General features: G+C 35.0%; 1 protein-coding gene across 1 annotated transcript in view; it reads left to right on the top strand.

Moving 5' to 3' along the window:
• Positions 1-17,288, top strand: part of LOC150079474 (little elongation complex subunit 2-like) — a 162,053-nt gene that overhangs the window by 120,663 nt on the left and 24,102 nt on the right. The window contains exons 14-16 of the mRNA XM_090382392.1: positions 3,989-4,073; positions 6,530-6,580; positions 11,509-11,592. Coding sequence (XP_090238518.1) covers positions 3,989-4,073; positions 6,530-6,580; positions 11,509-11,592 — 220 coding nt within the window. The remainder of the gene's footprint in view (positions 1-3,988; positions 4,074-6,529; positions 6,581-11,508; positions 11,593-17,288) is intronic.

The following is a 17,288-nucleotide window of genomic DNA, read 5'->3' as shown; positions in this document are numbered from 1 at the left end:
AGAAGTGTACCTCAGAATCATCACAAAGTCTCAAAAAGTTTCATTTACAGAAATCCAGGATCAAAACTATGCTGATCATAGAATTATACTTTTAGTAATGACCACTCTCATACTACATGAATATTAAGATAGTTTATTCAGTTAATAACTAAATTTCTATACATTAAGGTGACGTTTCAGGAACCTTGATAATGGGTGCTAGCAAGGTTCCTGATGTTTCAGGAACCTTGCTAGTACCCATTATCAAACCATTTTGTTGGCTGTTCTCAGCCCACTCCTTGCTGAGTGTCTCGATCCCTATGCATTATGCTGCTCATGTTTTTCGACAAACAGGGTAGGTTTCATATAAGGAATATGTACCTGAAGGGGAGATAGTCTATGCTACTTTCTTTGTACAGGTGCTTCAAAGACTATTGAAGTGCATTTCCTGGATGAGGCCACAATTTAGAAAGGCAACTGGTTCTTGTTGCATGACATTGTCCCTGCCCATTCTGCACTTTTTGTGAAGACATTTCTAACAAAATATGGCATTGTACAGAACAACCATCTGCCCTGTTCTCTCAATCCAGCAGCCTTTTTCCTCTTTCTCAAGGTGAAAACTGCTCTCAAAGGAAAGAGATTTGAGGACAAAGAAAAACAACTGCTGAACTGAACATAATCTCTTTGGATCCCTGCCTCAAATTGTCTCAAAAAAATGCTCCTCTGAAGTATTTAGTTAACAAGTGGAGAGATGGGACAGGTGTATACTGTGGCCTATTATTAGAATTTTAACAGGAGAAAATAAGTACAGTTATGTGAACAATTGTTCTAATGTTATGCAGTCGTTAAACTGTACATTATTATAAACTGTTAACATTACACATGGGCCTTTCCCTATTAATCAGTGTAGCTAAAGCACAAACCATATGCTTTGTTTATAAATTACATAAACTTACTCACTTACCTTTGTGTTATCCTGCACATTCTTTGCTGATTTGTGAATTATATCCATAATGTAGTTTTTATTAGTTAAACAAACTCTTTGCTTGTAGAAGGTTGTAAAAGTAAGCCCTCATTAGTGCTATTGTTTCAACTTACTTGCACATGATTTGTGACTGATTCAGTTTTCTCCTGCACATTGTTGGTAGTGCTGTTCACTTAGCAATGATCTATAATATTACAAAAATGAAGTAAAGTAACTTTGGAATGGAAGTTGATTAGCCTATTTAAAGAGTTTTGATGGAACGTAAAAGTGGAATCGAGTTAAATGTTACTCTGTGCTTTATTGAAATTCTTACGGGAAGTTAACTAAAGTGTTTTTTTTTTTTTTTATTATTTATTTAAGAAAGGTGGATTTAATGCAAACAAGTTTTGTTCTTTCTAATTGCTACATATCATTTACTTAACATTTTTTAAATGGAACATAGTATTTATTGTCAATTACTAAAGATAAACCGGAATTATGGATCATTGTTTAGATGCTTTAATAAAGTCTTCTTTAAAAATAATTCTTTCTAGATGGAAGAACAAGCAACTTGAATCTGAAAATAGAAGTAAGAGAATTTTATCCACTTTGAACTTGGAAGTAGTGAATAACTGTTCAAAAGCAATAACTTAAACTGAACACCAGTGGATTTCTTAAAGAAGCAGTTAGAAGTATCTTTAAACCACTATTATTTGGCTAGAATAAAAAAATTAACTTTTTTGACCACACTAGATGAGGAATGCTCATAAATTTAAAGAAAGCAGTAACATGTAATCTTACTGAAAATGTTTGTGTCAAAAACTTTAATATTCCATGTAGGTTACAGTTAGAGTTAATATTCAGTGCCTACTTAGTCTTAATTTAGGAAAGATTTCTACTATTTACGTCTAAGAAACTAACATAACCATTTCAGTTTACTAACTGTAAATTAAAAATGGTAATAACAAAAGAGATAGTATTACAGGTGACCCCTGCTTAACGCTGATAATTCGTTCCAGAAAAACAGCGCTAAGTGAATCTGCGCTAAGCGAGCACCGCATTCCCATAAGGTAACATATGTATTTGTAAGTTGCGGTCGGTGCCATAGGATATTTCCTAATCAATAATAAACAGTAGTGAAAAGGTGCACAAATGTCGGTAAAAATATTTGTACATATAAAATATTCTGCATTACATACGTATATAATTATGTGGTAATTACTTACTTATCAAAATTAAACTTAAAATTCCAATTAAAATCATGAATTTAATTGATCTAAATTGATTTTAATTGATGAATTTAATCATGAAAAATGTGTCGATTTTGGGTTGGCCCTCTTCTAAATAAACTAAAAGGGGTATTAATTTTAAATCCCCTGCAGCGTTACCACCCAACAATAAAGTCACCCGATCCTTTGTCGCTTTGAAACCGGGCATGTTTTTTTTTCTTCTTTCAATATGAAACTTCTTTTAGACATTCGTTTCCACAAAAGTCCTGCTTCATCTATTTATAAACTTGTTGAGAAGTATAACACACAATACCCCTCTTCAATAATTTTAACAAGTTCTTTATTGAAAATTTCGGTTCCTTAATCTGCACTTGCGGCTTCTCCCTAGATTTTAAATCTATTCAACCAGCCCTTACCAGTTTTAAATGGTTCCACATTTTTTTTTTTTTTTAGGTGAGTTTTCTTCAGATCATCATATTGGCTAATCTCTCTCTCTCTCTCTTTTTTTTTTTTTTTTTTTGTAATATTTAACTTAACTGAATTCTGCATTGGATATTATCTTCAATAAAATTAGTTAACATCTTTCCATTTCAATCCTAATAGTCGGCCTAGCCCTAGTTGCTTGCAGTGGAACAATTATAAAAAAATAAAGAATTAATTCTTTATTTTTTTATAATTGTTCTTACAGTTAAACTTGCAAGTCCTAAATTATGGTACACATCCACTTGCCGTTGACCGGAATCGATTCGCTTCAAAACGTCTAATTTAATTTTCAAATTTAGTCTTTTTCTTACATTTATAGTCTTTGTACTGCACCCAGACGTTGTTACTTTTTCATTCTTATTGGCCATTATTAACTCTTCGAAAATGTAACTGCGTTGGTTGCATTAATTATGATACAATGTTCAAGTAAACTGTCTGTTGTTTGTTTGGTTTTTTTAAGGAGCATTAGCAACTAAGGCCATATTGCTCCGGGATATGCGGTGGTCATTCCCTGACCTTTCTGCATCCTCCGTATTTGGTGGTCATGGGCTCGAACCCCGGTCTAATCAAGAAGCATGCACTACGCACTGCTGCTCCAGCCCACCTGGCTACGGAGGCGCCACTCTTTTTCGTAGTATTCATTTTAAATCAAAGGGTATTAAATTAACATATAAGTACTGTCCAGTTATTAATATTAAGTAAGCTTACTCATTCTAGCTGCTCTACATCCTAAAATTAGGTCTCGAGACCTGTATGCAGTATTCAAGGTATGGCAGTACATGTGACAAGGGAATAATCACCTTATCCCTGCTAGCAAAATTCCTGTTTTTCATTGACAAGACCCTAGCTGCTCTGGCAGCCTGTCTGCACTTTTAGCCTTTACTTTGATTGGCAGAAAGGTAAGCAGTAAGCATTATTGAATTGAAATTACAAGAGTACATCTACAGGGGTAGAAACACTGTTTCTCCTGAGGAAAGAAAATAGCTGACTGCAACAGCATGAGCTTCCTACATGCTCAGAGGGCTTCACTCATAAAATTTTATTTTTTGGAATGGATTTTTTAAAATTGTTTTTCAGTCTTATGTAAAGTCAGCGAGAGTACATAAATTGGGGATTGTCTGTATACAGGTGCCATTTGGCATGCATTGCGATTGTGAGATTGTACAGATATTCCTTAATTCTTTTGAATTAAAAATTATTTAAAATTTAAACCATAATTTCAAAAGTTATGAAAAATGTAAAAATATTTGTAGTTAATAATATGCATTGATATTTTGTATATATATAAGAATGAAATAAAAATACCTTTACACTTTCTTCAATGTTTATATAGTGAGAGTAAATGCTTTAACATCAGAACTAATTATGATGGAAGAAATGGCTTTATCTCATCTACTGAAACATGCTGGAAGATTTCAGTAAGTATCCAGAAATTTGTATATTAGTTATATATACTGTGTGAGCTTGGGAAAAAAAAAAAAAAAGGTTCACAAATGAAGTAACCTCTAATTATCCTGCAGAATTTTAGTGGGGTTCAGAAATTTCTTATTGTTCTCACACTAAATTTATTCCAAAATGTTAAGAAAGAAATCAGATCTTAAAGGGGTTCCATTATGATTTCAAATAAGTAAATAAAATATTTGGTTTATATAGAAAAAATTTTTGCTGATAATAAGGGGCTAAATCAATTTATATAAATGTGTTGTTAGACATGCAAAACAAAACTATATGAAACAGTATGAAATAGATCCCTTTATTTCATCTTGAGTGCAAATTGCCATCTCTGTCACATAAACATGATACCAATACAAGGTCATGGTGAATGTCAACTCATATCCTTCTTATCAACTGTAGTGTGATAAGAAGGATATGAAACGTTTCCAAGGAAATATATTTTATGAAGGCCTGTTCAAGGCTGTATTAAGGTTATGCTGAAAAATATTAAATTGTCACATTGCCGGAGAGCCTATACTGCACATAAGCTTGGATATCAGTTCAGTTCAGCTACCAAATACACCAGAAAAGTTTGAGATAAACTGTTTATGGGTGAGTTCTGGAAAGTAATAATAATAATCATAGAGTGCAAGGAAGCCACTGGCCAGGAAAAAAAAAAAAAAAACACGAGTAGATAAGAAAATCAAATTATTTTATTCCCTCCTCATAGGGGCATTTACTCATAAGAAGAGTTGCAGTTTGAAATCCCTTTAACGGAAGCAGTAGCACCTGATCTATAAATGAGAGAAAATTGTGTTTTCCATAGGTGAATAAATTCAGTTTACCTACATTCTTGATAGATCCAGTTTGGAAAGAATGGAGTTGTTGTAACTTGTATAATATCATGGAAAAGATTGGTTTGGGTATACAACATCATTAATGATCATACCAGTCTTATCCTTGTGATTGGGAATTTAACAGTGTTTAATAAATTTGGATGAAATTCTTTAATCTTGCCTTACCTTTTGTATGTACTGTGCATCAGCACTTTATTTTATGTAATAAATGGTAATACCACACACTACATAGTGCTTATTTGATAGACTAATACTAAGAGAATACGATTATAGCATCTGTGGATTGGCTTACATAGGCCACCTAGTTGTAATCCTACAGGGCAGTGGTTCTTCAACTTTCTAATTCCACTATACCCCCATCCAGTGCTGTGGTCGTAAAATTAGCAGAAGGTATACTCTATGAATGTTACCAAAGGTAGAGAGTATACTGTGCATATCAGGCTTATTAATGGAAGTCGCATAAAATTATTAATAAGTATTACCCAAGAATCAAATTCTAATTTTTTTTTTCTTTTTTTTTTTTTTTTTCAAGTCTTTCAAAAACCAGAAGGTATATACTATTCCCCTAAAAAAAAATCCAGAGAATATATGTGTATTGCCCTGCCCCCATCCTCTCAAAAAATTCACTCTATTCTTGCAGTCTCATTCCTCTTAATTTCAAGATTAAAAAAAAAAAACCCTAACAATTCTCACAATTTTATTTTGTGACAATCTTCACAGCTACCACCTCACAAGCTACAACCCACAGCTTGAGAGCTGCTATAGAAACACACTTGTGATTCTTTAGGAAGCTCACCCTCTGGTAACATATATAAGGAAGATCTTGTCTGTGTCACCAAAGAAAGAGAAAAAATAAACCTTGGTACTTTGTGTTTAGTTTAATTAACCTTTTATCCCCTTTAAAATCTTACATACAGAGACAAACTATAATTCTGCTCTCCATCTTCCTCCCTCTGCAATTGCAAACTTGGCAGTATCTGATATAAACATTTATTATAATTCTTAACCAAAAAGATCCAGGATATACATGCTCAGAAATTTAATGATGGTACTGCATTAGTTCTCATAGACAACAAGGACTGTTTATCACAGTTTTAACATTCTTTTTTATAAATATAAAATTATTTGATAGAGACTGAATTTTTACATTCAGAATTAGATAGAATTTGATTTCATATTACCCGTGTTTTACCTTATTCTGATAAATCTGCTTTATGGTATTTTTTTATTAAAATATTTTTGTAGTGCTTTTTTTTTTTTTTTTTTTTTTTTTTTTCATAATCTAAAGTAGACTTGAATTTCATCTTTAATCTTTTATAGTAGTAGTAGTAGTTGTTTCAATTTGAATATTTTATTCTATACTTCACTGAGAATTCATATGGTTACAAGATCTTAACAGTTTAAGTATATCCCATTTAGTAGAGTATTAAACACCATTTAATACTGTACTGAAAAGCAATAGCAAGGTTAACAGAAGCATAACTTCACTAAAATTAATCAATTATCTCACATTTTAGGTAAAAAAGAAGAATTGCATTATTAAACAAAAAAAATTTAACTGTTTCTTTGATTTAATTTTACAGTCCTGATCATGCTCTGTATCAAGTTTATTCTGTCTTGGAAAAGTTGAAAGAGTAAGTATGAGATTTTTTTTATTATTATTTATTTTATGTGTATCTTATGAGGTAAACTAAAGCTACACTATGCTCCAAAAAATTATTTGACCAGACGTTACTACCACTCACTTCAGTAGCTTGTTAAACTCCTTTGACAGCTATGACACAGTCAATCCTCTTGGATAGACTTTCCATCCAACATATAATAGACTGCAATGGGTATAGTCCTCCATTCCTCCTGCAGAACAGTGATAAGTATGAATCATACATTCATAGTGTATGATTCATATAGGATGAATGTATGGGCATATTAGTATGGCCTCACCCACCATTCTAGTTCATCCCATAGTGTACTGTGGGATTTTCAAATCAGTGCCCTCTGCCGGCCAGACAAACTTTTGTACATTCATTTCCATGAACCATTCTTAAACAGTAGTGGCAACATGGCATGGGACATTATCTCGTGGAAACAAATGTGAGTTACCAAAGAAGTGACAGATCATAGGGAGCATGGAATTGTCCAAAATGTTACTGTAAACATTGGCATTTGTGGTTCCCTGCACAACCAACAAAACTCATAGGCCACACCATTTCATATCCTCCAAAGTTGGTTGTTGGTACATGCACTCTGGCAGCAAATGTTCTCCAGGATTCCTTCTCATCCACATCTGGCCATCTGATTAGAATAGGGTGCAGCAAGATTCGCCACTCCATACAACCAATTTCCACTGCTCTTACAGCATTCATTGCATCTTGCAAAGTGAGAGATGGCTGATTGCTATTGGCTTTTTGCTACCACCCTCCTGTGAAAACCAGATTGTGGAACTCCATATGTGGTGGGTTCATACAGACCTTAACTTCTGTTGAAACTAAAAATTCCTTGTTGATGTTTTACAGGGATATCTGACAAGATTGTCATACTGCCCTTCTGAGTACTCTCTGGTCACCTAGCATGAGCTTCTGTGATCTTTCTGTGTTTTGCTTAACGGTGGCCATTATACTTCCATTTCATGATAATATCACAGACAGTCAACTTTGGATAGTGTGGGCCATTGGCAGTTTGCACAAATCAACATGTCAGCAGTGTGACATCTGACAATAACACTCTTCTCAAAAAATCATTCGACTCAGCTCTATGTGCCATGATGAGAACAACTAGGTGTACGAGCAATACTACTTAGTTGTTCTCAGCTCTATGTGCCATGATGAGAACAACTAAGTAGTATTGCTCGTACACCTTCCTTATGTATTGATCTGAGTCGCTTGTTATCCAGGAAGGTCCAGTGGAAGGGAAACTTTTTGTATGCTTTCAGTCGTGAAGACTTTAAACAGATCTTTAAATCTCAAAAGTAAAAAATCTGTAAAGCAGTCAGATTTTGGGATTAAAACTTTTTAAATCTTGAAGTCTTATTATAGCATTGAATCCCAAAACCAGATTTTTTACAATACAAATATACTTTTTCTCCACTATTAAATAACGCTGAACTCTATTTCCTTAAGGCTGACAAAAAGTTCATTATTATAACCTACCTCCCTTTATTAGTGAAACAGTAGCCATCTATTTCTATTAAACATGTTTTAAAAAATTCATTATAGTGTTTGCAATATAATAAAAATCATCACCTAGTATCTTTTTCTGAAATACTAAGTGGTATCTAAAGTAATTTGCCTTTTTATAAGGTTTTTTTTTTTTTTTTTTTCGTAGTATGGAGCCATTCCAACCCAAGAAATTAAAAGTAAAATTGATCTCTCAAAATTAAAAATTAATGCCATTTTTTATAAGCAATTAATCAATGTGGCTTTTGAAGAAGAATGAAGATATTATTATTGAAAAAATGATGCAAGGAAACAAGCTTATAATGTTCAGCCAAAAAGGAAAAAAAGAGTACACCCTTCATTTTCCCATTCCTTTTAATAGTTTGTTCAATCCTTTTTTATTCAAATTACCCACTTCCACAACACTAGCTGCAACGTCTATTCCAACATTAATTATTCCCTGACTGAAGCAAGTTTCTATATGTCTTTTTATTTTATTTTTTTTATTTATTTATTTTATTTATTTATTTTATTTATTTATTTTATTTATTTATTTTATTTATTTATTTATTTTTTTTTTCATATTTAAATTTATGTACCCTTGTGGCTGTTAATCTGAGAAAGGATAAAGACACTATGAACATTTAATTTATTCAACCCTTTTAATGGCTCAAGAGTAAATGATGATGACATTTTTAGTTCACCATATAGATGCCTAGCTACTACTAGTCACTAAAATTTGCAGAACTTGTCTTTCTTGGTAAGGGTATCCTTTTATGCTCTCACTAATCTTCTGTGCTTTTCTCTGCACCTTTTTTAGAAGATCTGCATCCTTACTTCTCTTTTTTTTTTTTTCTTTTTTTTTTCCTTCAAACAGGCCTCTGAGGTTGGGTATATTCGTATTGTAGTTTTAAATGTTTTTCACCAACCTTATGTAGAAATAAAACACAACGAAAACGAAAACTGGAATCTTGATAACTATGTATTTATAATAAATTATTTGCCTGTATTTACAATAAATTATATTTAACTTTGCAACTAAAATATATGAAATATACATTAAAATATACTTGGAAAATTAAATGCACAGGGCATAATCCTTACGGGCTTTAATAATTAACTATATAGTATCAGTGTAAATACACCATAGTTAACCCATATATTTGAATTACGTATGTAGCATAGAGGGCATCGTTTTAATTGTATCTCATAATGTGGTTGCCTTCACAACGAGATAGCTACTATTGCATTACTTCAAATAAATAACGCTTCTCTAGTAGAGAAGACTACTGTTATTTATTTTCAGCGGTACCACCACCCAGACGATCGTTTCAAAGCTGTGCGGCTTCATCATCAGTGGGTGGGCAGGAACCCAGGTAATACAACAAGCCATCACAGTTGCAAAGTTATATCCACATTATGAGAGATGCCAAAAGGGTGTGGTGGTAATGTATTTGGAAAATTAAATGCACAGGGCATAATCCTTATAGGATATGACCACCTCAAATGTCGATGCAGGCTTTGCACCGCCTGCATACTTAGAACAATGTTGTTGATAAGTTCTTGCAGTAACATCATCCATTCCTCTGTCAGCGCCATTTTCTGATCAGTGTGGACATGCCGCTAGGCGACTCCCCAGACCATCCCATATGTGTTCGATAGGATTTAGATCGGGGAAACAGGCAGGCCAATCCATACGAATAATTTCCTCACTTTCCAAAAGCATATCACAGCTGCAGTGCAATGGGGTGTGGCATTATCATCCATAAACATGAACTCGGGGCCAATGGCACCTCGGAACAGATGGGGAAAGATTACCTCGGTACAGTAGCATGCACCGGTTACAGTACCACCTTCCAGTTTCTGGAGTTGTATACGTCCATCCAAGATAACGCCTCCCCAGACGAGAACACCTTGACCGTCATATTGATCCCTTTCAGTGATGTTTGCAGGGTGATACCATGTGCCAACCTCTCTCCAGATTAGCTGACATCCAGAATCGCTGCTGCTGAGACTAAATCTACTCTCATCAGTAAAGAATACCTCAAGTAAAGATTTTGTGGTTGTAATAACCTTTAGAAATAGTGTTGGTCCTTAAGTTTTGCACACCAGTGTATGTTTGAAAACTTTCGACAGCCATTGTTATGTGGGGGTATATTTATGCCAGCTGTGAGTGTTACTGGGTAACTGCTGCTATCTTTCGGCAACAATAGAAACTATACTTCATGCTTTCGGCTGTATGGCAGCACTGAACAGAACAGAAAATAAAGAAATTTGGTTCAGAGTAGTTTAATCGTGATGGAATCAAAGCCATTTAATGGATGTATAAATTGAACAATTTAATCTTGATGGCACTGTTGCAGGAAAGCCTGCAATAGTGTCATAACAAAACCTGCATCAAATAGATCAGATTTTGATGTTTCCTCAATAATTGTAATTCCTCAATCTCTGCATCAAATAGATGAAGAGTTTGAAAAATTACTGACAACTTATGAGCTTGAAAATGAAACTAGAAAGTGCTACATCAGAAGTACATCATCAGTAGGCTAGAATCCAAATGAGAGGGCCTCATAAAAATCTGAGAACACACACACACACAAACAGTTCTGCTGACAGTGGGTTCAAGTGGGTTGAACTTTCACATCTAGTGATGTGCTCTTCTCCTAGAATATATGTATATCTAATGAATAGAAGTATTTATTTTAAGAGAAAACCTCTGTCTACTTGTTATTTACATATCATGTCACTATAACATTTCCTCTTGCACTGATCCATGTTTGTTAATCGTAATTTCTGCTAATCAGGATGCTGAGTGCTGAGCCTTTTTATAATTTCAAAGTAAAGATACTTAATACACTTCTTCAAATTTCGTCAATGTTCTCCCCAGTACCTATCAAATGGGCACACCACCCAGTGAATTTAACTGACCGCCCAGCTAAAATTTCAGCGATTCTCATGGTACCGTATGGTACTGCTCACTGATCTCGATCAATATTAATTCGAACATACTATGTGATCGAGGTCAATGCGACAGGAGTATATAATGTTAAAGTATGCAATTAATTTTTGCTCTTGATTCTTAAGTCACATTTATAAATAAGAGAAAATTTTATAATATTGCCAAGTATTACACTTCCCCACCCGGCTGGCAAAATTTTCCTGAGAGAGCAATTCGTATAATAGGAAGTTTTTCTTAATTTTAGAATGGATTAGTGTGTAAACTGAAATAAGTAAGAGTTGGTTAAATTAGTTGAAAACTTGATTGAGAAAATAAAACACATAAGTAGATGATAGTTTTATGAACAAAAAATTACTAGAAATTGTGGATTAACCATATGAGTGGAAACTGTGATTATGTATTTATCTCTGTGCTGAACAGTCTGTTTCTTTTGGTTTTTTTTTTTTTTTAGACTACCAGAAGGGCAGTATCTTCTAATCCGCAAGGGTGCAGATGGTTTTCTTAATGTGTATCGAGAAGTTGATATGAATAATAGGTAAGACCTACTGATATGACTCTGAGATGTGTTTTTTATCTGTATAAGCTGAATGCTAAAAAATTGCAATTCTTAGGTTGCCTTTTAGCAGTGGTGCCCTGAACGTGCATGGGCTCACTACAGTCAGTTATCTGCTATATGCTTCGTTGGGTGAATTTTTTCCATGGAATTTTGAAGTTTTCTAAAAATTAAAAATTACACATTCTTTTGAATATTAATTTTTTTCTTATTTTGACTTGATTGTTCAACTTTGTGAAATTATTGTAATTACAGTAAACCCCCGCTATTCGCGGGGGTTACGTTCCTGAGAAATGCCGCGAATACTGAAAACGTGAATACTGAGTTATGGCTCCCATAGTAATAAAGGGGTTCCGTTCCAAAGTATGAAATATATAAGAAAAACTAGTCTAAAATTTTGTCTATGTATGTATTATATGTACCTTCATAATATGACTATGCACATAGCGAAAGCACAAATATGGGCACAAAGTGCCCATAGCAAGCATATGGCATCCAAATGAAAATAAGAAACAATTTAATATTAAATGTAATATTTATTAGAAATTTCGAACAAATCTTTCAAACCAGCGCCTTTGTAGAAAAAAAAAAAAAACTTATCCCGCCAGTGCTATCACCAGTTTCGCTAAAGTGTTGATAAAGGAGTTTTGCCTTTTCACGAATGATGAGTGAACTTAACGGAATTTTATTTTTTGAGTTCGGTCTTCTATCCACAGATTTAAAGCCTTTACCATTTTTTATAATTTAACATCACGAGCTACAGAGCAAATTTTTGAAGCAACTAGCGCGTTTTCACGGACACTACGGCGGATTTTTTGATTGATCGTACCGTTGACTGATTTTATAATGTTTTGCCACTGAGGAGACACTTTCACCTTTAGAAATTTTGTCTATTAACTCAATTTTATTCGCTAATGTCATCACCTTCTTTGATATTTTCACATTTCTCTTGTTATTCGTAACCATATTTTTGTACGGGTTAGAAAGAACTTGTCCACAATAAAGTCACTTTCGTCCGTTAACACACTCGAAAAAGTCTGTTTTACACTGCAAAACGGTAGATTTATCACTTTTATAAGCATATCAATTTATAAATTGATAAATTTATTCAATTTATAAGCATATAAATTAAAAGCAAACGACAAAAACTTCCATTGCAAGCGCATAACACATACTGAACAAGGATTAGCGAAAAACATCCACGCTGGCGATTTTGTCACCCCTCTCCCCCCACCCACTGAGCGCTGTTTTGACCAGGAAAGATAATTTTAGCCACGCCCATGTTTTTTTATGGCGGATAATATTCACGGTGCTTTAAAATTCACATTTTTTTAGGTTTCATTTTATATTAAATTTGCAATCGCGAATACGCGAAACCGCGAATACAGATACCGCGAATAGCGAGGGTTTACTGTATTGTTGTTAACTTTTTTATTTTTATTTATTTATTTTATTTTTTTTTGTCCAAAAAATATTTTCAGTTTCAGATCAAAATGAGGCAACTGAGGATAAAAATTGTGATCTTCTACTCCTCTTCCTCCTCTGATTTTTGAAGATATTTTCTTTCTGTTTTATATTAAAATTGTATCTGTTATTAGTTGGAAACACAGTTAAGAGATGGCAGCACATGTTCAAAGTTTCAAGATAGTTTATACAGTAGACTCGATTTTCCAGGATAGATGGTAAAAAAAAAAATTCCCAGATAATTGATTTCCCAGTTAATCCAAAAATACAGTAAGTCCTCGACATAAGAGATATGTTCCAGGACTCTTACGTAAGTCGGGTTTTACATAACTCAGGAATGACTAATAAAATATTGCTACTATCCCTAATATGTAAAAATTACAAACACCAATAATATCCTCAGAAGAATGAATCAAAATAGTTATATATTTTTAATTAATTCAATGAAAAACTTTATCTGGGGATGGCAGTGAAGTAGCCAGAGTGGCACATAAGAAAAGAAAACATAAAATATTGCTAATATCCCTAATATGCCAAAATTACAAAAACCAATAATATCCTCAGAAGAATGAATCAAAATAGTTATATATTTTTAATTAGTTCAATTAAAAACTTTATCTGGGGATGGCAGTGAAGTAGCTAGAGTGGCACATAAGAAAAGAAAACATAAAAGGAAGAAAAAAATGCATGTTATTGTACTATAAAAACTGATTTGTATTTTGTAGCCTTGGTTATTATAGTTGATTTCATTGGTGCCAATCGCTTCTCGTATTTTCTCTTTCTGTCTTTCTCTTTTATTGTGTTCATCGTCACCACTGACAAATCTGAATTCTGCGCGATACTTGTTGATGTTTGGCCATTTTCATACATTTTTATTATTTTAAATTTCTGATCCAACTCAATTGCTTTCCTTTTCTTAATAGATTTACTAGTACCACTGTCACTTATTCTCTTAGTTGGCACCATGATAACAATCACAATTAAATTTTCTGAAAAGAACTTCAGAGGGTTAAGACAAAAAATCACTGTTATCACCCAATGTGACCTCGAATTTTACAAAAGCACGTCTGGAGGTCACTGCCATAAAGCAATAAAAAAATTTTCCACTTTCCAGTTTATTGGACTTTTTTGTTAGTGCGTCTAGTTATAAACAGGTAGTAAGCTCGTTCTTATTGCATTTGCAATAATGCCGATAGCTGGAATTCTGTGGGTTTTTATGTTATTATGGTGAAATGTAGTAGTTAGTAGTAGTAGTGGCATGTGATGCAAGAAAGCAAGTGTAAGAGCCTATGCAGTATCAGCCAAAAAAAAAAAAAAAAAAAAATCACGCAATTCCCTCCAAATGCAGTCCAGTTCCTCCTTAAATTTATTTAACCTATCAACTTCCACAACGACAGATGGAAGTTTGTTCCAGCAATTAACCACTCACTGGCTAAAGGCAAATTTCCACACATCTATTCTACATCTGTCTTTTCTTAATTTGAATTTATTCCCCCTTAGGTTCGTAATCTGAACAAGTGGAAGGATCCCATCAGAATTCAGCGTGCTCAACCCATTCAAGGCCTTACACACCTCAATCAGATCACCGCGCAGGTGCCTAGTCTCCAGCCACTGCAATTTGCAGAACTTAAGCCTCTCTTGGTAAGAGGATCCCTTCATTCCTGTTACCAATCTTGTTGCCCTTCTCTGTACACGCTCAAGCAAATCTACATCCTTCCTAAAATAAGGCCTCCAGGCCTGTATGCAGTACTCAAGGCATGGCCTGATCATTGCCTTATACAGAGGGACAATCACCTCCTTTTCCCTGCTAGCAAAATTCTCTTACATATCATTGACAAAACCCAATGACCTGCCCTGGCAGCCTGTCTGCATTGCTCAGAAAACTTCATATCTGACTGCACAATTACTCCCAGGTATTTTTCATTTTCTACCACCTTAAGTGCAGTACCACACAGTTAGCATTAGCATTAGCAGAGGCATATGATGCAAGAAAGCAAGCTTATTCAGCATCAGCCAAAAAAAAAAAAAAAAAAAACCCACTCCCATTTCACCCCTCCGTTCGTTCGAAATACCTGTCCAGTTGAGCTTTAAATTTGTTTAGGCTATCAACTTCAACAACAAGTGATGGAAGTCGGTTCCACCAACCAACCACCCGCTGGCCAAAGGCAAATTTCCGCACATCTATCCGACATCCGTCCTTCCTCAATTTGAATTTATGCCCTCTGAGGTGATTATTCTGAGAAAGATGAAGAATCCCATTGGCATTGAGCATGCTCAAACCATTCAAAGCCTTATACACCTCTATCAGATCACCTCGCCGGTGCCTAGTCTCCAAACTCTGTAATTTGCAAAACTTAAGCCTTTCTTCGTAAGAGCAACCCTTTGTTCCATTTACTAATCTTGTTGCCCTTCTCTGTACCCGTTCCAGCAGCTCTACATCCTTCTTGAAATGAGGCCTCCAGACCTGTATACAGTACTCAAGATGTGGCCTTACCATTGCCTTATACAAGGGAATAATCACCGCCTTATCCCTGCTAGAAAAATTCCTGTATATCATTGACAAGACACCATGAGCTACTCTTGCAGCTCGTCTGCACTGCTCAGAGAACTTCATATCTGCCTGCACAATTACCCCCAGGTCCTTTTCATTCTCCACCACTGTCAGTGTAGTACCGCAGAGTTGATACGTTGCTCTGGGGTTACTGTTTCCCATATGCAGCACTTTACATTTGTCGATGTTAAACCTCATTTGCCACCTCTCAGCCCATCTGTTCAACCTTTCCAGATCCTGTTGCAGCAGCATAGCGTCAGTATTGTCCTTAACGACCCTGCCAACCTTTGTATCATCTGCAAACTTGGACATTAAACTTGATATCCCATCATCAATATCATTCATAAACACCGAAAACAACAACGGACCCAACACTGAACCTTGAGGAACTCCACTAATAACATTAGTCCACGTTGAGCAGTGTCCATTGATTACCACTCTCTCTCTTCTGCCACTCAACCATCCCCTTATCCATAGCAGCAATTTGCCTCCAATGCCACACTGCTCCAATTTGTGCAGCAGTCTTCCATGTGCAACAGTATCAAAAGCCTTTCTAAGATCCAAATATATAATATCAAAGTTATTCCCTGCATCCAGTTCTTTTGTGACTACATCATAGTATCCAATCAAATTGGTCAGGCAAGACCTGCCCTTAACAAAACCATGCTGCGTCTGAGCTATAACTGAATTCTTGTCTAGATGATCCTGCAGTGCTTCTTTAACCAGTGCCTCCATTAATTTACCTGGAACAGAAGTTAAACTAACAGGTCTATAATTACTTGTGTCAGCCATTGATCCTCCTTTGTGAATTGGGGTTACATTTGCACATCTCCAGTCTATGGGTACCTCCCCTGAGTCCAAAGAAGCTCTCATAATTATGGCTAGGGGTTTGCATACTTCCTTTGCTGCCTCCTTTAATATAACTGGATAGATCCCATCCACCCCAGGTGCCTTTTTTATGTTTATCCTCAACAATCTCTCCTCCACTTTCCTCTCAGTTATTACAAAATCATCCAGCTCACTGCCAATGTTTACTTTACCTACATCATTCTCCTTCCTGAATAACTCCTCATGCGTGAATGTAGATGCAAAATACTCGTTCAGATTGTTAGCCACCTGAGCAGGATCCTCAACTGTTGAACCATCAATATCCAGTGGACCAATCTGATTCATCCCTTTCCTTTTCGAGTTCAAGTATGTAAAGAACTCTTTTCTGTTTTTCTTTGCATCCTTTGCCAAGGATTTTTCATAGTCTGCCTTTGCCTGCCTAATCTCCTTTGTGACTTGGTTACAGACCAACTTATATCTATCATAGGCTTCCATGTCACCCATTAATTTGTATGTATCCCATGCATTTTTCTTCTCTGCCACATGTCTCATTAGTTCATCTGACAACCATTTAGGCCTAAACCTTGAACAATATTTCTTAGTTGGTATGTAAAGCCTGGTAGCCTCCAAGATTAGTTCCTTGAATGCTTCCCATTTTGAGAAACGTACCAGTTGGTACGTTTCTCTGGGGTTACTTCTACCCATATGCAGTACTTTGCATTTGTCAAGGTTAAACTTCAGTTGTCACTTCTTAGCCCATCTGCCCAAATTATCTAGATCCTGTTGCAGTAGCACACTGCCATTACTGTCATTAACAACCCTGCCAACCTTTGTA

This window comes from Mastigoproctus giganteus, chromosome 10 (assembly GCF_048544385.1).
Source record: "Mastigoproctus giganteus isolate SK-2022 chromosome 10, ASM4854438v1, whole genome shotgun sequence".
In the NCBI taxonomy this organism is placed as follows: Eukaryota; Metazoa; Arthropoda; class Arachnida; order Uropygi; family Thelyphonidae; genus Mastigoproctus; species Mastigoproctus giganteus.
The sequence above is the reverse complement of the archived record's forward strand: the minus strand, read 5'-3'. Positions and strand labels throughout refer to the sequence as shown.